The sequence below is a fragment of the Bufo gargarizans genome, chromosome 1 (assembly GCF_014858855.1).
Source record: "Bufo gargarizans isolate SCDJY-AF-19 chromosome 1, ASM1485885v1, whole genome shotgun sequence".
Classification (NCBI taxonomy): Eukaryota; Metazoa; Chordata; class Amphibia; order Anura; family Bufonidae; genus Bufo; species Bufo gargarizans.
The window spans coordinates 643,241,576-643,264,182 of record NC_058080.1 but is presented as its reverse complement, the minus strand read 5'-3'; the positions used below and the strand labels follow the sequence as shown (position 1 = coordinate 643,264,182).

Here is a 22,607-nt window from a genome sequence, read left to right as displayed (position 1 = left end):
GCAATAACGGGGAATAGCAATTGCTGCCCCCCCCCCCCCCATCATTGAACCCTTCAGATGCCGTGTTCATTGCTGATCGTGGCATGATGAGATGACCATTGAGGGCTGTCAGAGGTTAATCTATTCGTGGTAACAAATTAATTTTCCCTGAAATGGTGGTTAAAAAAAAAAAATCATACTCGCCTCATCCACTTGCGCGTGAAGAGTTCGCCATGGCCATCTTGATTGAAGATCCACCGTCAAATCTCGCACTGTGCAGCCATGGTGACGTCATACGTCACCGTGCACGAGATTTCACGCAGGATTTTCTATCAAGATGGCTGTGGCCAGGGGTGCACCACCAATGAGGCCAGGCAGCACCAGGTAGGGGCAAGAGGGGGGCAGCGGAAGGGCCGTGGGCAATGAGAGCTTTTATTGTGGCAAAGGGGAAGGCTAGGCGCATCCCTGGCTGTGGCGGATTCTTTATACGCAAATAGATGAGGTGAGTATGATTTTATTTTTTTACCGCCATTTTAGGGAAAATTTATTCATCCACGAAGCACTAGGAAATTTGGCTTCGTGGCGAATCAAACCTGGGTTATCGGTAAACTGTGACATCACTGTGGGAATATTCTCTTTGATATTAGTGTGGAGTTTACCTGTACTGTGACTCCTGTGCACATTATCCCAGTACTATGTCATCACTGCAGATTATCATAGTACAATACTATGACATTACTGTGCACATTATTCCACTACCATGACATCATCATGCACATTATTCTACTACTATGACATCACTGTACAGATTATCCCACTTCTAGGGCATCACTGTACACATGGTCCCACTAATATGACATCGCTTTGTCCTTTATCCCACCACTGTGGCATTATTGTGCACATTATCCCACTACTATGACATCACTGTGCACATTATTCCACTAGTGTGGACTATGCATTTTATCCTACTAATACAGAATCTTCATTGTACATTATCCCTCTTCTATGACATCACTGTGACATTCTCACATCACTATGACATCACCATGAGTCAGTGGCTTACTGGCACACTCTCATAGTCCTGAGGGTGCTAGAGATGGGTCCCGGACCAGTGTTAATAGTATAGGGGTCCATTCACACATCCGCAGAATGGGTCCACATCCGTTCCGCAAATTGCGGAATGGGTGCAGACCCGTTCATTCTCTAAGGGGCAGGAATGGATGCGGAAAGCACACAGTGCGGCGTCTCTGGAAGAAAATAGAAACATGTTCTAATAGGCAGCTCTATGGGGGTGCCGGCCAGGTGTATTGCGGACTCTGCACTCCAAGAAATAATATGCAGTCATTCCAGTAGTATAAATGTTTTCGGCAGTAAGTCTTCTTCAGATACTTGGATGCCGTACTGGATAGGGGTGTAATGAAGTATAGTACAAAAGTTAGAACAGGAAGCTCAGGTAGGTAGCACTTCAGTGGTAGAGAATGGCGCTCTGGATTGAAGCCTGGGCCCATTGGAATGGGAATTTTTTTTCCGCTCTCTCTCTTTCTTTAACCTCTTTTCAAGCTCTTTAACACATAGACAGCAATAGTAAATAATGTCAGAGTGACACTAACATATATAGCTAAGGGAAAACCCATTGTTGATGATATTAATAAACAGTCTGTTTAAAAACACACCACAATATCGTTTTTGTTATGCTTTTTCAAATTACAAAAATTGCAACAAGTTTTTGGGGAAAAAAATACTGGCCTAAGGGCTCTTTCACAGCTGCGTTCTTTTCTTCCGGCATAGAGTTCCGTCGTCGGGGCTCTATGCCGGAAGAATCCTGATCAGTTTTATCCTAATGCATTCTGAATGGAGTGAAATCCGTTCAGGATGCATCAGGATGTCTTCAGTTCAGGACCGGAACGTTTTTTGGCCGGAGAAAATACCGCAGCATGCTGCGCTTTTTGCTCCGGACAAAAATCCTGAACACTTGCCGCAAGGCCGGATCCGGAATTAATGCCCATTGAAAGGCATTGATCCGGATCTGGCCTTAAGCTAAACGTCGTTTCGGCGCATTGCCGGATCCGACGTTTAGCTTTTTCTGAATGGTTACCATGGCTGCCGGGACGCTAAAGTCCCGGCAGCCATGGTAAAGTGTAGTGGGGAGCGGGGAAGCAGTATACTTACCGTCCGTGCGGCTCCCGGGGCGCTCCAGAGTGACGTCAGGGCGCCCCAGGCGCATGGATGACGTGATCGCATGGCACGTCATCCATGCGCATGGGGCGCTCTGACGTCATTCTGGAGCGCCCCGGGAGCCGTGCGGACTGTAAGTATACTGCTTCCCCGCTCCCCACTACTACTATGGCAACCAGGACTTTAATAGCGTCCTGGCTGCCATAGTAACACTGAACGCATTTTAAAGACAGATCCGTCTTCAAATGCTTTCAGTACACTTGCGTTTTTCCGGATCCGGCGTGTAATTCCGGCAAGTGGAGTACACGCCGGATCCGGACAACGCAAGTGTGAAAGAGGCCTGAGGCTACTTTCACACTTGTGGCAGTGTGATCCGGCAGGCAGTTCCGTCGTCAGAATGCGTTCAGTGTTACTATGTCATCCAGGACGCTATTAAAGTCCTGGTTGCCATAGTAGTAGTGGGGAGCGGGGGAGCGGCATACTTACAGTCTGCGCGGCTCCCGGGGTGCTCCAGAGTGACGTCAGAGCGCCCCATGCGCATGGATGACGTGCCATGCGATCACGTGATCCATGCGCGTGGGGCGCCCTGACGTCACTCTGGAGCGCCCCGGGAGCCGCACGGACGGTAAGTATGCTGCTCCCCCGCTCCCCACTACACTTTACCATGGCTGCCAGGACTTTAGCGTCCCGGCAGCCATGGTAACCATTCAGAAAAAGCTAAACGTCGGATCCGGCAATGCGCCGAAATGACGTTTAGCTTAAGGCCAGATCCGGATCAATGCCTTTCAATGGGTATTAATTCCGGATCTGGCCTTGCGACAAGTCTTTAGGATTTTTGGCCGGAGCAAAAAGCGCAGCATGCTGCAGTATTTTCTCCGGCCAAAAAACATTCCTTTCCGGAACTGAAGACATCCTGATGCATCCTGAACGGATTTCTCTCCATTCAGAATGCATTAGGATAAAACTGATCAGTATTCTTCCGGCATAGAGCCCCGACGACGGAACTCTATGCCGGAAGAAAAGAACGCAAGTGTGAAAGAGCCCTTACTCTCCATTCAGAATGCATGGGGATCTGCCTGATCAGTTCTTTTCCGGTATAGAGCCCCTGTGACGGAACTCTATGCCGGAAAAGAAAAACGCAAGTGTGAAAGTACCCTTACTGGACGTCCCCTGAGGGCGACCATACTATTCACTGCTATTAATGCACTAAAATTGCGCACTTCTAAACAGTAGAAAAATTGCAATAGGTTTTTGTAAAGAAAAAAGTTCAAAGGCTCAGCATACGCAGAGAAATATATGCTGCTGGTACTGCTGGGAACATGCCTATAAAACACTTATGAACTGTTGAAGCTTTGCAACAAGTTTTTAAACAAAAAGAAGGCTAGCGCATGTACCGAATAAAAGGGTACTGTCCCTTTAAACTGTCTCTTTTTGCAGTCGGTGTAACACATATGGTTATGAATAGCTCCAGCAGCCCTGACTGTAAGGCTACATTCACACGTCAGTATATTTTCTTTCCAGATTTACGTTCCCTTTTTTTGCGGATCCGTGTTCTGTTTTTTTTTCAAAAGTGCATCCGCATCTTTTCCGTGCTTCCGTGTTTCCGTGTTTCCACAAAAATCTGAAAAAGAAGGTGGAAAAGGTCACATGGGGCAGGATTCTTTTTCTATTTCCTGCAGATCCGCAATTCATGATCCACAATTGCGGATGACATGCGGATTACATTTGACATCTTTCCGCATGTCATCCGTTTTTTTGCGGACCCATTCACTTCAATGGGGCGACGGTCCGCAATTTGCGGACAAAAGTAGGACATGCGGTACTTATTTGACGGATCCGTATTGTGGAACGGTACGGGATTGCGGATGCGGACAGCATACTGAATGCTGTCCGCATCTTTTGCGGGCCCCTTTGAAATGAATGGGTCCGCATATATTCCGCATCTTTTCCGCATTTTTGCGGAAAGGATGCGGAAAAAAAATGCAGACGTGTGAATGGAGCCTAAGACACACAGTACCCTAACTTCACCATTGCTGTCCCTAATGATAAAACCTGAATTCTACCTAGTAATTAAATCTACCTAAGTACCGTAAATGTATCTTCTTCACAATCAGTACACCATTCCTGGCTTGTGTGTCTAATTGGTGTCTATCAGAGACATGTCCTATCACATCAGTGGCTGAGCCCACAATGGCGTCTGTGCTTCACAGATAGCATAGAGCCTGGTACACTAGCCAATATCCTTCCTCCTGATTGGCTGCATTGTGGGCAAACTTGCTGGCTCGGGCCTCTCCCAATTTCATGTGATCCTTCATCTTCCCAGCCCTATTTTCCTCATCGAGAGTACTGAATTTTAAAAGTAAATCGGCAGGCACAGTTTTGCACGATTCATCTGAACCAAATCGCAAAAACTTTGGATTAGTTCGGAAAGATAATTTTTGCCAAATTTGCGATGAATCCAATTTGTTTAGAATTGATAGGCCCAATACTTAATAGCAAATCCTCAGTAGATGACAGGGGCTCAGGTAGTCATTGTGTGAGTTTGTAATGTACAGTGATAGTTTTCTCCCAGATAAGAAGTTCTCCCATGACTGATGTAAAAAAGGAAAATCAAACATAATCTAGTACATGACAGTCTATTTCTGACAAAGCTAGAACCAGCCCTGTACCTCACATGGATCCAGTGATCTCCTCACTCCAATAGTTCTGGTAAATTTATCTTAGGCTGGCAGCTCGGAGGGCATGTCCTTTCTCAGGGGGCACGTCCTTTCTCAGGGGGCATGTCCTTTCTCTGGGGGCACGTCCTTTCTCTGGGGGCACGTCCTTTCTCAGGGGGCATGTCCTTTCTCAGGGGGCATGTCCTTTCCCTGCAACTGTTATAGCTTCTAATAAAAAATATGGCTATTGAAGGTTGGAGATTTAAACTTAGCACGTGCGACCACCTCAGTGAGGTGGACAGGGAATAAGGAAAAGAACAAACAGCAGGCGGCGCTATACGGATACATTAAATGTTTAATTACAAGCAATTACAAATGTATTCAGATCCAGGTGCTGGTTTGAAAAATGTAGAATATTTTTCTCTATTTAAACATATTAAATCTTTTTCTTTTCCCCAGGAGGGAGATTCTGTTGAACTTAGAATTGCTCGATCCAAAGGGCTTCTTGTTAAACAGTTCCTGCGGTATACCATTGAGCCAAGAGACAGCAATGAATTCTATGGAAACACTGGGATCCTGGAGTTTAAGACTGGTGAAAAAGAGATTGTAATTACATTGTTAACAAGGATGGATGGGGTACCAGAGGTATTAGACTTCTTCACTCACTGGCTGCACTTCTTTCCTGAAGGCTTTGTGCAGAGGTTAACTTTGTCCACAGCTAACACTTACAGCGCTGAAGGAGAGGTGGCATACACTGCCACAAAGGGAGCGATACATGATTAAATAGTTATTAAGAACCTGTGAACCACTATTCACATCCCAGAGGATTGATAATGGTGTGAAAATCCTCTGACACCTATTTAGCATAAAGAACCAATCATTTGCCAATTACACCAGCTTGCTATGCGCGGAGCTGGGGCTGGGGCTGGCGGCTCCTTTGTTAGCGGCTTCTGGTGGAACATGTGAGATGCATGTGAATTTCAGCCCCCGTGTGTTAGTTGTTAAGGACAAAGCTGTACGGAAAGGAAATATGTGAGAATGCATATAACATCCCTGTCAGCTGCAGGAACATGTAGCGAGAAGGAGAAATGCGTACAGTGTGTATTTTATAACGTATATAGAAATGTCGCAGTACAAGATTACGTTTAGGTTAACATTATAGGGACACAATATAGTAGGTTCATACAGATGTGCATACAGGGGCACATTTATTTTCAACGCCGGTCTTAACAAAGCCCTGCTCTGGCGGTGGATCCGCCGCAGTTATTTAGCGGCACCAGCCTCTACATAACTTCAGCGGATCCACCGCCGACTCTAAATGTAAGACAACTTTCTTGTTGTCTTACATTTAGACCATTTCTACGCCTAAAACAGGTGTAGAAAATGGTAGATGAGACGGCTGACCCGTCCCCTTCCCCACCTACGTTTTTAGACCTGGCACGAGCGGGGAGAAGTCACAGATTGAGGCGCAAGGCACCTGTTTAATAAATGACCCCCTTAGTGTATTCTGTTCTCAGAGCGATGTGTAAAGCATTTCTCAACAGAACTTTAGGCTGGATTAATGCTGTATTATAAAACCGGTGGTGTTTGGGACCTCTCTCTTTTAGTGGGACCTCCGATGACGAGCCATCTGCTGGATTCTTCATAAGCAGCGTTATGTTGGGTCCCACTGATGGCTGTCCATCCCATTCTGTTCAATGGGTGCACTGTGTCCTCTAGAGGGGGATATGCTATTTACAACTGATCCTACCAATAGAGGAGGGTCCTGAATGGGGCGCGCCGTCCATTTTATTTGTCGAATCTGCACAAGAGCAATTGGTGATCACACATGCTGCTTAAACTTTTTTATTTTTTTGGGGGAGGGGAGCTCTACTGATCATAGAAAGTGTGCAGCTGTTCAAGCACAGTATTAACCCTTTTATCACCCCAGAGCACTAGTGATACTGATATTAATACTTTTACTACTTTAGACCACAAGAATATAGACAATAACCACTTCAATGCCCTAGACCACCAGGGATATTACCATAAATCGCTTTACTTTCCCACTAGCTTCAAGTTTGGCTTGTAGACTATGACATCAACCATTGTACCGTTTTACTGTAAACAGCTATTTGGATTTTGGGACTACCTGGATCACACATGCATTGTACACACAAGTGCCCACGATACACACCCAAGACAAGAATTCTGATATAAATCTCATTCACACATTCAGGTAGCGAGTTATTACTAACCATATGTAGATATTAAATGAAATACAGTATGGTATCTCTACTTTGCTCTTCACAGTTAGATGAGATGTACTCGGTGGTGCTGAGCAGTCATGGAGAGTTTCCCATCACACTAGGGGAAGCCATAAGAGTCAACATAACCATCTTAAAAAACGATGACCCACATGGAGTTATTGAATTTGTCTCTCCTGGAATAGTCAGAAACATAAATGAAAGCAAAGAAAATGACATTCACTATGGTAAGGATAAGAACTGGTGCATTTTATTCTGATAATATCTTAACAAGGGGGTGCGGATTATGCCATAAGGTTTCCCTAGAGCAGTGATGGCTAACCTCCAGCACTCCAGCTGTGGTGAAACTACGACTCCCAGCATGCTTCATTCATTTCTATGGAGTTCTGAAAACAGCTAAGCAAGTGTGCATCTTGGGAGTTGTAGCTTTACCACAGCTGGAGGGCCGCAGGTTGGGCTTCCCTGCACTAGTGCATGATATTACTCAGCACTGCACTAACCCAGGGATGCTCAACCTGCGGCCCTCCAGATGTTGTAAAACTACAGCTCCCACCATGCCCTGCTGTAGGCTAATAGCTGTAAGCTGTTCGGGCATGCTGGGAATTGTAGTTTTGCAACAGCTGGAGGGCCGCAGGTTGGGCTTCCCTGCACTAGTTAACCTACAACAAGGCAGCTCTGTCAATTAAGACAGCTATAATGACCACTTGCACCAATTCAGAGTAAACTAAAAACCAAACAAGTGGAGTATTGTATCAAAAAATATCATTTATTTATAAAATATAAAAGATGGAGAACAACGGGATGTTGTGATACAGTACACGGAGAAAGCACAGGGTAGGCACATTCAAAAAGAACACCATGGACCTGCACAATTTAATGTGCAGTAAGGTACGGTCAAAAAGATGGGATAAAAGCTGAGGCTCTGGGGACCCCAAAAAAGTATCTGGTATGGTGGTCACCCCAATAAGGGTATGGTACACGCGGCACCACAGATACTGTTTGAACCCTGGAGTCTCAGCTAGTATACCCTAGTAATGTGGGCATCACTGTCAGTCCAATATTATAATAAACAAGTAACAAAAGATACAATAAGTGGACGTCTGAGCGTATGGGACCTGGTGAGAACACATACAAAGGACCCCACATAAATCTAGCACATGCTAATGCGGACCGTACCTGAGGACATGGCGGCAGTTGAAGTGACAGACCCTGGGCGCGGGACCTCGACGCGCGTTTCACCTCACGGCTTCGTCAGGAGGTACTTTGCATTGTATGGACAGGGTATATATAGGGGACATAATGGGGGTAGGGCAATGGATGGAAATTACCTTGATTCGGCACATCTGTGGACCACACGAACGGGCGCGGGAGGCTCCATGATAGGCAGCGCCATCTTTCAGCGCGTCCACGTCTGCGCACCGCGCATGCGCGGCGACAAAAGCAGACGAGCCGGAGCGCATCGAGATGGCGTCACCCAGCGCATGCGCACCCCGCGACCCCCGTGGAACGCAGGTGAGCCGCAGTCCATGTCTCAGCCAGAGACAGGAGAACGGGGCGTGATCACACAACCGCCGTAATACTACAGGTACACACTGTCGTGACCTCACCAGGCCCCACACCCACAGGAATTGTCATGTAAAAGGAAGACATCAGTAAGCCTGTGACATTAGAACATTACGTGACATTAGACCACACTGCTATGATGAGACCCTATAGTTGATACATAATAACAATAATAATAAACATGTTTATTATTATTGTTATTATGTATCAACTATAGGGTCTCATCATAGCAGTCACTATTGTGACTCTACCTGTACGGACCCCTTATATGTCACCTTTTTTATTATTTCTGCTATATGATGTGTTACTACTGTGCACATCAGGCAGCCACGTCACTCATGGTTATACTCATGATTATGTCATGGTTATTACGTATTATTCTAATGTCACGTAATGTTCTAATGTCACAGGCTTACTGATGTCTTCCTTTTACATGACAATTCCTGTGGGTGTGGGGCCTGGTGAGGTCACGACAGTGTGTACCTGTAGTATTACGGCGGTTGTGTGATCACGCCCCGTTCTCCTGTCTCTGGCTGAGACATGGACTGCGGCTCACCTGCGTTCCACGGGGGTCGCGGGGTGCGCATGCGCTGGGTGACGCCATCTCGATGCGCTCCGGCTCGTCTGCTTTTGTCGCCGCGCATGCGCGGTGCGCAGACGTGGACGCGCTGAAAGATGGCGCTGCCTATCATGGAGCCTCCCGCGCCCGTTCGTGTGGTCCACAGATGTGCCGAATCAAGGTAATTTCCATCCATTGCCCTACCCCCATTATGTCCCCTATATATACCCTGTCCATACAATGCAAAGTACCTCCTGACGAAGCCGTGAGGTGAAACGCGCGTCGAGGTCCCGCGCCCAGGGTCTGTCACTTCAACTGCCGCCATGTCCTCAGGTACGGTCCGCATTAGCATGTGCTAGATTTATGTGGGGTCCTTTGTATGTGTTCTCACCAGGTCCCATACGCTCAGACGTCCACTTATTGTATCTTTTGTTACTTGTTTATTATAATATTGGACTGACAGTGATGCCCACATTACTAGGGTATACTAGCTGAGACTCCAGGGTTCAAACAGTATCTGTGGTGCCGCGTGTACCATACCCTTATTGGGGTGACCACCATACCAGATACTTTTTTGGGGTCCCCAGAGCCTCAGCTTTTATCCCATCTTTTTGACCGTACCTTACTGCACATTAAATTGTGCAGGTCCATGGTGTTCTTTTTGAATGTGCCTACCCTGTGCTTTCTCCGTGTACTGTATCACAACATCCCGTTGTTCTCCATCTTTTATATTTTATAAATAAATGATATTTTTTGATACAATACTCCACTTGTTTGGTTTTTAGTTTTCCCTGCACTAGTGCCTGATATTACTCAGCACTGCACTAACCTAATGGGAGCAACACAAGGAGTTAGCAATGCAAGTTAACAGATCAGATGGCCCCTATGTTAATCCGCCATTGGTATTATACGAGGCTTAGACAAATGAGAATGACATGTCTGATTATGAAGCTTTGCTTCTAGTTTGCCTGGACTGGATAGTCAGTGCTCTGACCAAGTGATCATATCACATGGAATCTTGTTAATGAGTTAAAAAGGAGCTGTCACCTTTCCTGACTTGTCTGTTTTAGTAATTACCTACTATCCCTATGTAATAACAATCCTAGGGCAACTTTTCATATCTCTATGATGTGCCGTTCCTCTATTATTTCTACTAGAAGTTTAGGAATCAATTGCAACAGTCTGCGATAAAGGTCCAGCTGGGTGTTACTAGTTGGGAGTGTGTCCCCGCACAAGTTTGCCACTGGCAGCATTGGTTGGATAGTGTGACACTGTGCAGGGACACAACCCTAACTGGTAACACTCACTTTATTGCAAACAAACAAACGCTTGGATAATCTGAAGTTTTATGCGGATCGGCTGCCTGCAAACAATTAATCTGTATGCGGATGACTGATCTCCGCACTGATTGCTTGTCCCCATACAGAGCGTATGATCGCTACATGTAAAGGCAGTTATCACTCCTATTTAACAATTAGGCAATTATCGGTAACATTTAGTTTACTTCATGGCAATTGCCTGTCCATTGTCCTGTGTAAATAGGACAATATAATAATACATTTCCTTTTACCAACCTTTTTGTAACTTGCCAGAAATATCCAATACTAACTAAATATTATTTGCTGAAAGTATTTTGTCCAGGTTTCTATGTTGTAGATTTGTCAGTTTTGTCTGTGTTTGCTTTCTTCTACGTGATTACTAAACGTCATAGGATGATTGTGTATAAGCGTCTCTTTATTTCCAGCTGCATTTGATGTCATGAGGCGACAAGGCAGCTTTGGCGCCATTAATGTGACATGGACTGTAAGCCCAGATTCAACCCCTGATGTTCACCCCTCACATGGCGTACTGCAGTTTAAAGATGGGGAAACTGTGAAGACAATAACCATTTCATCGACTCCAGACGAGGTAAAAGCAAGTCTTCTATTCTCTGTACTAACAGACCTGTGGCACTAGCTTTCTGCTGTTTGTAAGACAGAGAAACAATAGTATCTGTGAACTTCCAAGCTTCCGGCACAGTTTCCTGGGACCTGTCAGATCGGTCAGGGTCCTGTGCGCGGATGGAGACGTATTGGGTGTGCTTTGTAGCGCAACTCAGTCCTATTCATTGGCAAAAGTTTAAACCACTACAAAATGTCCAGTAAACAATGAAGGGGGTGCAGAGTTCGGCTGACCGCTGTGGCTTCTGCAACCATAAGAAAACCATTGTTGAGGCACCATATGCAGAGCCAAAGGGTTGTAATACAAAACCTGTGTGCCTGTCATATAGGGTCTGTCCACTCAGCTTTGACAGTCGGCCTCATTTATCCAAAATATGTAACAGAAAAACAGGACTTTTTACCACCAGCAATCAATTGCAGCTCAGATTTTAGCAGCTACTTTGGGGCCCAAACTCAGAAGGGGGCCATTCAGGATGAGGTCTAAAAGATTTTGTCAGGGCCCCCACAACATTATTATACAGTGATGGTATATATTGTAGTAAATGGACACAGCAGCTCCTGGGCCTGGTCTGAGACAGCGATCTTGACTAGCCACAGGAGTGGGGGTTACACAGGAGGAGGGGTTGGAAAGACATTTCTGGGGGAGGAGCCCCATTTAAAGATTTGCTGTGGGGCCCAGTCACTTCTAATGACGCCACTGAGCAGGAACTCTGTGCTACAATAGATAGTAATGAGGTGATCCTGTGTGCAATGTGCTGTGATGCCTGAGCAGCTGGACAGGAATGGGGAGTTGGATCACATCCCTCCTCCTTGTTCCTGTCAGGCTGCTGAGCCTTGACAGCATACTGCACATAGAATTGCTCAGTTACTATTTGCAGAGGCGGACTTGGCATTTCTGGGGCCCCAAGCAAAGTTAAGCCTGGGGGCTCTAATAAGGACGGCCAGCCAGGAATCGCTATTCCTGTCTGTCCACAGGGAGCCCTATAACAGTGAACAGCAGGGATGGGAGCCATGAGCTCCTGTGCCCCACCATCAACTAGCGCTGTCGGACTCATCTGTCAAGGGGCCCAGAGGACCAATTGCGTGGTTTGCATGGTGGTCAAGACAGCCTCTGACTGTCTGTTGTTCCCACTTTACAATACATAATAGAGCGATTGCGTGTGAAATATGCAGTAAGGCTGAGCAGGCTGACAGTGATGTCAGACACCAGCGTGCAGTGTAGCAAGGCCTCGCTCCCTCAGACCCTAAACAGCTCTGCAAGTGGAGACCACCTGTCCTAGTCACATTCTAGATTGGGCTGCAGGAGGCCATTTTTATATAATTCTCAGAGAACCCCTCTAAACAGGTCTGATAAACGAGGCCCATTGTTTGCATTACAAGAAGTAAAACAACACTGTATATCCAACAATTTTAGACTAATGAAATCTGGATTGTTTGAAATGCTGGTATTATTGTGAAATGTGCATGGGGTCTGGTGGGTTTCCTGATGTAGGAACAGTCAGAGTCATTTATCAAACTGGTGTAAATTCAAACTGGCTTAATTGCCCATAAAAACCAATCAGATTTCAGCGTTCATTTTTGAACAGCTCCTTTGGAAAATGAAAGGTGGAATCTGATTGGTTGCTATGGGCAACGAAGCCAGTTCTACTATGCACCAGTTTGATAAATGACCCCAAGTGTGTTTTCTTTTACATTTTGTTCCTTTCTGTTTATCTGAGCCGTCATGTCTTTACAAGCACTTTTTGCACTTTAGTTATAGTACATATGGTTTGAATTGGCTGATAATATGCCGTGGTCATTCATATTTAGATACATGTCTGCAGAATATCCACCTTTGTCATGTACTGACATACATTGTTTTAAATATGATTGGCTTTTTATTATAATGAATCAAAATACTAATGATTTGTGGTTGTAGATTGTGTTTTAGTTTAACATTTTAATGTGAAAATAAAGCTCCACCTCCACGTATACAGTCTTTAAAGGGGGTCTGTCACACTGCTACACCAGGCACAATGCCTTGTAGTGCTAGCTCAGATGAATGTAATGATGCCTTTCATTTAGCGATCAATTGCTTTATTGTGGAGAAAAAGTTTTTTTAAATTTATATGCAAATAAGGAGTTAAGTGCACCAAGGGCGGGTCTAAGGCACCTCCTGCTTCCTCTGCCAACCATTTTCTCTGCTAAATGATTGACAGGGCTAGGTGAGGTGACTATGGAGAAACCTGGCCCCGTAAAAGGCTAGAGAGGGGCTGGCAGAGGAAGCAGGAGGCGCAAGGGGCGAAGAGTATCTTGGGCCCGCTCTAGGATGATGACTATAACCTAACTCATATGGCAGGACAAGCTATATGACATGTAAAGTGCAAGTTATATAATCTACATACAGGGAGTGCAGAATTATTAGGCAAGTTGTATTTTTGAGGATTAATTTTATTATTGAACAACAACCATGTTCTCAATGAACCCAAAAAACTCATTAATATCAAAGCTGCATATTTTTGGAAGTAGTTTTTAGTTTGTTTTTAGTTTTAGCTATTTTAGGGGGATATCTGTGTGTGCAGGTGACTATTACTGTGCATAATTATTAGGCAACTTAACAAAAAACAAATATATACCCATTTCAATTATTTATTTTTACCAGTGAAACCAATTTAACATCTCAACATTCACAAATATACATTTCTGACATTCAAAAACAAAACAAAAACAAATCAGTGACCAATATAGCCACCTTTCTTTGCAAGGACACTCAAAAGCCTGCCATCCATGGATTCTGTCAGTGTTTTGATCTGTTCACCATCAACATTGCGTGCAGCAGCAACCACAGCCTCCCAGACACTGTTCAGAGAGGTGTACTGTTTTCCCTCCTTGTAAATCTCACATTTGATGATGGACCACAGGTTCTCAATGGGGTTCAGATCAGGTGAACAAGGAGGCCATGTCATTAGATTTTCTTCTTTTATACCCTTTCTTGCCAGCCACGCTGTGGAGTACTTGGACGCGTGTGATGGAGCATTGTCCTGCATGAAAATCATGTTTTTCTTGAAGGATGCAGACTTCTTCCTGTACCACTGCTTGAAGAAGGTGTCTTCCAGAAACTGGCAGTAGGACTGGGAGTTAAGCTTGACTCCATCCTCAACCCGAAAAGGCCCCACAAGCTCATCTTTGATGATACCAGCCCAAACCAGTACTCCACCTCCACCTTGCCGGCATCTGCGTCGGACTGGAGCTCTCTGCCCTTTACCAATCCAGCCACGGGCCCATCCATCTGGCCCATCAAGACTCACTCTCATTTCATCAGTCCATAAAACCTTAGAAAAATCAGTCTTGAGATATTTCTTGGCCCAGTCTTGACGTTTCTGTCACAACCAGACAGCTGAGAAGCTCTGACAGAGGCCTTTCAGAACCTCCTCCTTGAGTTTCTGTGTTGTGGTATTCAGCTCCTCCTCTCGTTAGCCTCTCTCAGCTGTCATGTGTTGGACTAATTGATTCCCTTTAAATTCCTCCCCAGAATGCTTTTCTGGGCGGCTTATACTACTTCCTGGAGTGTGTATGCATGCTGACCTTGTTCTCCTGTCTGCTACAAAGCTAAGTGTTGTACCTGTTATCTGTTATTTTCTGTTTGCTGGATCCCAGGTGACCCTGACTCCCTCCGTATCTTGTGTAGGGAGCCGGTGGTCGTGCCCCCTCACTATTGTAGGGTGCTCAGGGCTTTATAGTCAAGGTTCGTGGATATGCAAACCTCCACCATTTGGATCTTTGCATAGGCTGAGCAGCCAGGGAAAGTGCCAGGTCTTCTGCAGGGGTCTCCCTTGGTTCCTTAGCTTTAGGATCCAGCGAGTCATTTATACATGTTGCTTTGCCTTGTTTCCTGTACACCGTTCGTGACATTATAAGCCGCCATAACCGTCTCAAGCATGGATCCGGTTTCACTTTTGGCTGAACGCTTCCAGGGTCTTTCATTGGAGGTAGCTGATCTCCGTAAGACTTTTTCTCAGCTTCAAGTGACCGGTTCAGCTTGCGTTCATGGAGTTTGTTCTGAGCCTAAGATCTCGCTCCCAGATACGTTCTCCGGGGGTAGTGAGAATTTTGTGCGTTTTAGAGAGGCTTGCAAACTCCATTTTCGCCTTCTTCCCCACTCCTCTGGTGATGAGGAACGGAGGGTGGGGATCATTATATCGCTGCTCAGAGGTAACGCTCAGTCCTGGGCCTTTTCGCTGCCGGAGGGGGCACGGCCTCTCCGTTCAGTGGATGAATTCTTTTTAGCCCTGGGTCAGATATATGATGATCCGGATCGTATTGCTCTGGCTGAGTCTAAACTACGTCTATTATGCCAGGGTAAACAATCCGCAGAAATATACTGCTCAGAATTTCGGAGATGGGCAGTTGATACTGGTTGGAATGATGCTGCACTCCGAAGTCAATTTTGCCATGGTCTTTCAGAGGGATTGAAAGATGCATTTGCCTTTCATGAGAGGCCTATTTCTTTGGACTCTGCTATGTCTCAGGCCGTTCGTATTGACAGGCGTCTTAGAGAGAGAGGAGAGATGTCCTCTTCCTGTCATACTCAGTCCCAGGACAGTGCAGCGGTCCCATTCTGTGCGCAGGGGTCTCAGTCGCCGTCAGCCCCTTCTGAGCAGGAGCCCATGCAGCTGGGGTTGATTGCTTCTGACAATAGAAGATTCAGCTCGCATGGGAGGGTTTGTTTTTGTTGTGGAGGTATAAATCATTTGGCAAATATTTGTCCCTCTAGGAGATTCAGGCAGTTTTCTGGGAGTAATAAAGAAACAAACAGGAAAAAATCTTTTAAAAATGTTCCATCTGTTACTATTGGCAGGGTTGAGGCGGAAATTGAAGGTTTTCCATTTGCTTGTAGTTCCCGTTTTGTCCTGCCGGCTAGGGTGGCGCTAGAGAGCAAGAACATTTTTTGTGAGATTTTTGTGGATAGTGGAGCAGCGGTCAATCTCATTAATAATCAATTTGCGATAACTCATGGTTTCCAGGTGCGCACTTTGGGAAAGGATATTCCTGTTTTTGCTATCGATTCCGCTCCACTTTCTCAAAAATCATTAAAGGGCATAGTTCACAATATCCGTTTAATTGTGAGTGATGCTCATGTTGAGGATGTGTCATGTTTCGTCCTTAGCGGTTTACCTACCCCTCTGGTGTTGGGGCTGCCCTGGCTCACTAAGCATAACCCCACCATTGATTGGCAAGCGAGGCAAATAAATGGTTGGCGTGACTTTTGCAGAGAGAATTGCCTCATGACATCTGTTTCTGAGGTTGCTACTAAGACTGTACCATCTTTTCTCTCTGAATTTTCGGATGTCTTCTCTGAGAGTGGAGTTCAGGATTTGCCCCCGCACAGGGAGTACGATTGCCCTATTAATCTCATCCCAGACGCCAAGCTGCCTAAATCTCGTTTATACAATCTTTCCCAACCTGAGAGGATCGCTATGCGTGCTTATATCTCTGAGAGTCTGAGAAAGGGACACATACGACCCTCGAAGTCACCTGTTGCCGCTGGTTTTTTCTTTGTTAAGAAAAAAGATGGTTCTTTAAGACCTTGTCTGGATTTCAGGGAGCTGAACAATATCACAATTCGTGACCCTTATCCGCTTCCTCTGATCCCGGACCTGTTTAACCAGGTTGTTGGGGCTAAAGTCTTTTCCAAATTAGATCTAAGAGGGGCATACAACCTGGTCAGGGTCAAAGAAGGGGACGAATGGAAGACGGCCTTCAATACCCGTGAGGGCCATTTTGAAAATTTGGTTATGCCTTTTGGTTTGATGAATGCCCCAGCCGTTTTTCAGCATTTCGTGAACAGCATTTTTTATCATTTGATGGGAAAATTTGTATTGGTGTATTTGGATGACATTTTGATTTTTTCTCCCGATTTCAAAACTCATAAGGAACATTTACGTCAGGTCTTGCTCATCCTGCGGGAGAATAAATTATATGCGAAACTGGAAAAATGTGTGTTTGCGGTTCCAGAAATTCAATTTCTGGGGTTTCTTCTCTCCGCTTCTGGTTTTCGCATGGACCCCGAGAAGGTCCGCGCTGTGCTTGAGTGGGAGCTTCCTGAGAATCAGAAGGCGCTGATGCGTTTTTTGGGCTTTGCCAATTATTACAGGAAGTTCATTTTGAATTATTCTTCTATTGTTAAACCACTCACTGATATGACCAGAAAGGGGGTAGATTTTTCTTCTTGGTCAGTAGAGGCGCGTAAGGCTTTTTCTGATATCAAGGAGAGTTTTGCTTCCGCTCCCATCTTGGTGCAACCTGATGTTTCTTTACCCTTCATAGTTGAGGTTGATGCTTCTGAGGTGGGTGTGGGGGCGGTCTTGTCTCAGGGTTCCTCTCCTGCCAATTGGCGACCGTGTGCCTTTTTCTCAAGAAAACTCTCCTCCGCAGAGAGAAATTACGATGTGGGAGATAGGGAATTGTTGGCCATCAAGTTGGCTTTTGAGGAATGGCGCCATTGGCTAGAGGGAGCCAGACACCCTATTACCGTATTTACTGACCATAAAAATCTGGCCTACTTGGAGTCAGCCAAGCGTCTGAACCCGAGACAGGCCAGATGGTCTTTGTTCTTTTCTAGGTTTAATTTTGTTGTCACGTTCCGCCCTGGAGTTAAGAATGTGAAGGCAGATGCCCTGTCACGTTGTTTTCCGGGAGGCGGGAATTTTGAAGACCCGGTTCCCATTTTGGCTGAAGGTGTGGTGGTCTCTGCTCTTTTTTCTGAATTGGAGGCAGAGGTGCAGGCAGCCCAGTCAGAGGCTCCTGATCTTTGTCCTCCTGGGAGGTTGTTTGTGCCTCTCGCTTTAAGACACAAGATTTTTAAAGAACACCACGATACGGTCCTTGCTGGGCACCCGGGGGTAAGAGCCACACTGGATCTCATCGCTCGGAGATTCTGGTGGCCTGCGCTTCGTAAGTCGGTTGAGGGTTTTGTGGCAGCCTGCGAGACTTGCGCTCGTGCCAAAGTCCCTCATTCACGGCCATCAGGTCCTCTCCTTCCCTTACCCATTCCTTCCCGTCCTTGGACACATCTGTCCATGGACTTCATAACGGACCTGCCTCGTTCCTCGGGGAAGACTGTGATTCTGGTGGTGGTGGACCGTTTTAGCAAAATGGTGCATTTCATCCCTTTTCCTGGTTTGCCCAATGATAAGACGCTGGCGCAGGCATTTATTGATCACATTGTCAAATTGCATGGTATTCCTTCAGACATAGTCTCTGATAGGGGCACGCAGTTTGTTTCCAGATTCTGGAAGGCTTTCTGTTCTCGCTTGGGGGTTCGGTTGTCATTCTCTTCTGCTTTCCACTTGCAGTCGAATGGCCAGACAGAGCGCGTCAATCAGAATCTGGAGACATATCTGCGCTGTTTTGTGGCGGAGAATCAAGAGGATTGGTGTTCTTTTTTGTCCCTTGCTGAGTTTGCTTTAAATAACCGTCGTCAGGAGTCCTCTGATAAGTCACCATTTTTTGGTGCATATGGGTTTCATCCGCAGTTTGGGACTTTCTCGGGAGAGGGGTCTTCTGGTTTACCTGATGAGGACAGATTCTCCTCGTCTTTGTCATCTATTTGGCAAAAGATTCAGGATAATCTAAAGAGCATGAGTGAGAGATATAAGCGTGTGGCAGATAAGAGACGTGTGCTTGGTCCGGACCTGAATGTTGGTGATCTGGTGTGGTTGTCTACCAAGAATATCAAATTGAAGGTTCCCTCCTGGAAGTTGGGTCCTAGGTCTATTGGGCCTTACAAAATCCTGTCTGTCATCAATCCTGTTGCATACCGTCTTGATCTTCCTCAGACTTGGAAGATCCATCATGTTTTTCATAAGTCCTTATTGAAACCTTATGTTCAACCCATTGTACCCTTGCCTTTGCCTCCTCCTCCGATTATGGTTGATGGGAATCTTGAATTTCAGGTCTCTAGGATTGTGGATTCTCGTCTTGTCCGCGGTTCTCTTCAGTACCTTGTTCATTGGGAGGGGTATGGTCCTGAGGAGAGGATGTGGGTCCCAGTGACGGATATTAAGGCCTCTCGTCTCATCAGGGCTTTCCATAGGTCCCATCCTGAGAAGGTGGGTTCTGAGTGTCCGGAGTCCACTCGTAGAGGGAGGGGTACTGTCACAACCAGACAGCTGAGAAGCTCTGACAGAGGCCTTTCAGAACCTCCTCCTTGAGTTTCTGTGTTGTGGTATTCAGCTCCTCCTCTCGTTAGCCTCTCTCAGCTGTTATGTGTTGGACTAATTGCTTCCCTTTAAATTCCTTCCCCAGAATGCTTTTCTGGGCGGCTTATACTACTTCCTGGAGTGTGTATGCATGCTGACCTTGTTCTCCTGTCTGCTACAAAGCTAAGTGTTGTACCTTTATCTGTTATTTTCTGTTTGCTGGATCCCAGGTGACCCTGACTCCCTCCGTATCTTGTGTAGGGAGCCGGTGGTCGTGCCCTCTCACTATTGTAGGGTGCTCAGGGCTTTATAGTCAAGGTTCGTGGATATGCAAACCTCCACCATTTGGATCTTTGCATAGGCTGAGCAGCCAGGGAAAGTGCCAGGTCTTCTGCAGGGGTCTCCCTTGGTTCCTTAGCTTTCGGATCCAGCGAGTCATTTATACATGTTGCTTTGCCTTGTTTCCTGTACACCGTCCGTGACAGTTTCAGCTTGTGGGTCTTGTTCAGTGGTGGTCGTCTTTCAGCCTTTCTTACCTTTGCCATGTCTCTGAGTATTGCACACCTTGTGCTTTTGGGCACTCCAGTGATGTTGCAGCTCTGAAATATGGCCAAACTGGTGGCAAGTGGCATCTTGGCAGCTGCATGCTTGACTTTTCTCAGTTCATGGGCAGTTATTTTGCGCCTTGGTTTTTCCACACGCTTCTTGCGACCCTGTTGACTATTTTGAATGAAACGCTTGATTGTTCGATGATCACGCTTCAGAAACTTTGCAATTTTAAGAGTGCTGCATCCCTCTGCAAGATATCTCACTATTTTTGACTTTTCTGAGCCTGTCAAGTCCTTCTTTTGACCCATTTTGCCAAAGGAAAGGAAGTTGCCTAATAATTATGCACACCTGATATAGGGTGTTGATGTCATTAGACCACACCCCTTCTCATTACAGAGATGCGCATCACCTAATATGCTTAATTGGTAGTAGGCTTTCGAGCCTATACTGCTTGGAGTAAGACAACATGCATAAAGAGGATGATGTGGTCAAAATACTCATTTGCCTAATAATTCTGCACTCCCTGTATAGAATCACTGCTCTACCATCTCATTGAGCGGTAAACACTAATTATAAGTAGTTCATACAACATAGTAATTATACAGCACTGATACCTCTAAATGTACTTTATTGTAATCTGCAACCAATCTATGACACTTTCTAGATTCCAGAGGAGAAGGAAGCATTCACTATAACCATTTTCAACCCCACGGGTGGTGCCAGGATAGGAAACGTCACCACAGCCACACTGGAAATAAATAAAAATGATGATGCCATTTTCTTTGCAGGTAATATTTGAGCTGAATGGCTTGTATGATGACAGCGCTTTGCTGCTTATAGCTGTGATTTGTCTGTGATGAGCCTTAAAGAAACAAAACATATTAAAGGGGTTGTCTGACTTCAGCAAATGGCATTTATCATGTAGACAAAGTTAATACAAGGCACTTACTAATGTATTGTGATTGCCCATATTTCCTCCTCTGCTGTCTTGATTCGTATTTCTGTCACACTATACACTACTTGTATCCAGGGGTCATGACCACCCTGCAATCCAGCAGCGGTGGTCGTGCTTGCACACTATAGGAAAAAGCGTCGGCCTCTCTAGTGGCCGAGACTGCGGGAGCTTGCATAGGACTGTGCTTTTTTCTATAGTGTGGAAAGGAGCAATGAATAATGCAATGAAAAAATTAATCAAGCCAGCAAGGGAGGAAATATGGACAATCACAATACACTAGTAAGTGCCTTGTATTAACATGGTGTAGATGATAAATGCCATTTACTAAAGTCAGACAATGCCTTTAATGATGCAGCTAGGACTCTCAAAGAAGTTTTTAGTATGTTAAAAATCCACCTACAGCTGCGTCTATGGAAAACAGAGTTGCAGTGATGCATAAAAAAGCTAATTTAAAAAAATCTTGATTTATGATATGATATGGTTTTCGACATTGAGGGAATTGGGGAAACATTCTGCAAACTGAAAAAACTTACAATAGGTCATGCTACACCAGTTAAACTCCAAACAGTTATACCCATAACCATACCTTTAGATCAACAATCTTCCAAAACTCAATCTTAGGTTGTTTTTATAATTATAACACATTTTGGACCAGTATTACGGTCACTATACCCTGGCCATGTCCTTTTAATGAACTGAACATAAACCAAGGCTACATACATAACTACTCTATATGTTATAAATTATTTTTTTCTAATATACCTTATTTATGTTTTATTAGGTTTTCTATATGAAATAGACACCTCCATAGTGCCTCCATAGTGCCCATACTAGTAATCATGTACCCCGTAGTCCCCCAGTAGTAATAATTCTCCCTATAATGCATGCCAGTACAAAAATATCCCCTTATAATGTGTGACAGTACAAAAACACCCCCTTATAATGTGTGCCAATACAAAAACATCCCCTTATAATGTGTGCCAATACAAAAACACCCCCTTATAATGTGTGCCAATACAAAAACATCCCCTTATAATGTGTGCCAATACAAAAACATCCCCTTATAATGTGTGCCAATACAAAAACATCCCCTTATAATGTGTGCCAATACAAAAACACCCCTTTATAATTTGTGCCAATACAAAAACACCCCTTTATAATTTGTGCCAATACAAAAAAATAAAAATACCCTCTTACAATGTACGCCAGTACGAAACCACCCCCCCACCCCCCTTATAATATGTGCCAGTGCTAAAAATTCTCCTTACAATGTACGCCAGAACAAAAAAAAACTCTTATAATATGTACCAGTGCAAAAAATACCCCCTTAGAATGTGTGCCAGTGCAAAAAATGCCCATTTATAGTGTGCTCAGGTACAAAAATACCCCCTCATAATGTGCACAAGCACAAAAAATACCCCGTTATGTGTGCCAGTGCAAAAAATACCCCCTTCTAATGGATGTCTGTGCAAAAAATACCCCTTTATAGTGTGCGCTAGTACAAAAAAATACCCCCTTATAATGTGCACAAGCACAAAAAAATAACCTGTTATGTGTGCCAGTGCAAAAATGCCCCCTTCTAATGGATGTCTGTGCAAAAAATACACCTTTATAGTGTGCGCTAGTACAAAAAATACCCTCTTATAATGTGCACAAGTACAAAAAATACCCCCTTATAATGCAACCATGTAGGCCCCCCTGGCTTTTGAGCCTAGTCTCAATTGAGACCACTGAGATCCCTATAGCTACGCCCCTGCGACATATCAGTGGTTTACAGGTTTAACAATTCCACTGGGGTCACAGT

General features: G+C 45.1%; 1 protein-coding gene across 1 annotated transcript in view; it reads left to right on the top strand.

The window, feature by feature from the left end:
• The window catches only part of ADGRV1 (adhesion G protein-coupled receptor V1), a 522,269-nt gene that overhangs the window by 87,717 nt on the left and 411,945 nt on the right, over positions 1-22,607 (top strand). Inside the window, 4 exon segments of the mRNA XM_044282697.1 lie at positions 5,271-5,456; positions 7,104-7,284; positions 10,924-11,087; positions 20,513-20,636. Of these exon segments, the coding sequence (XP_044138632.1) occupies positions 5,271-5,456; positions 7,104-7,284; positions 10,924-11,087; positions 20,513-20,636 (655 nt within the window).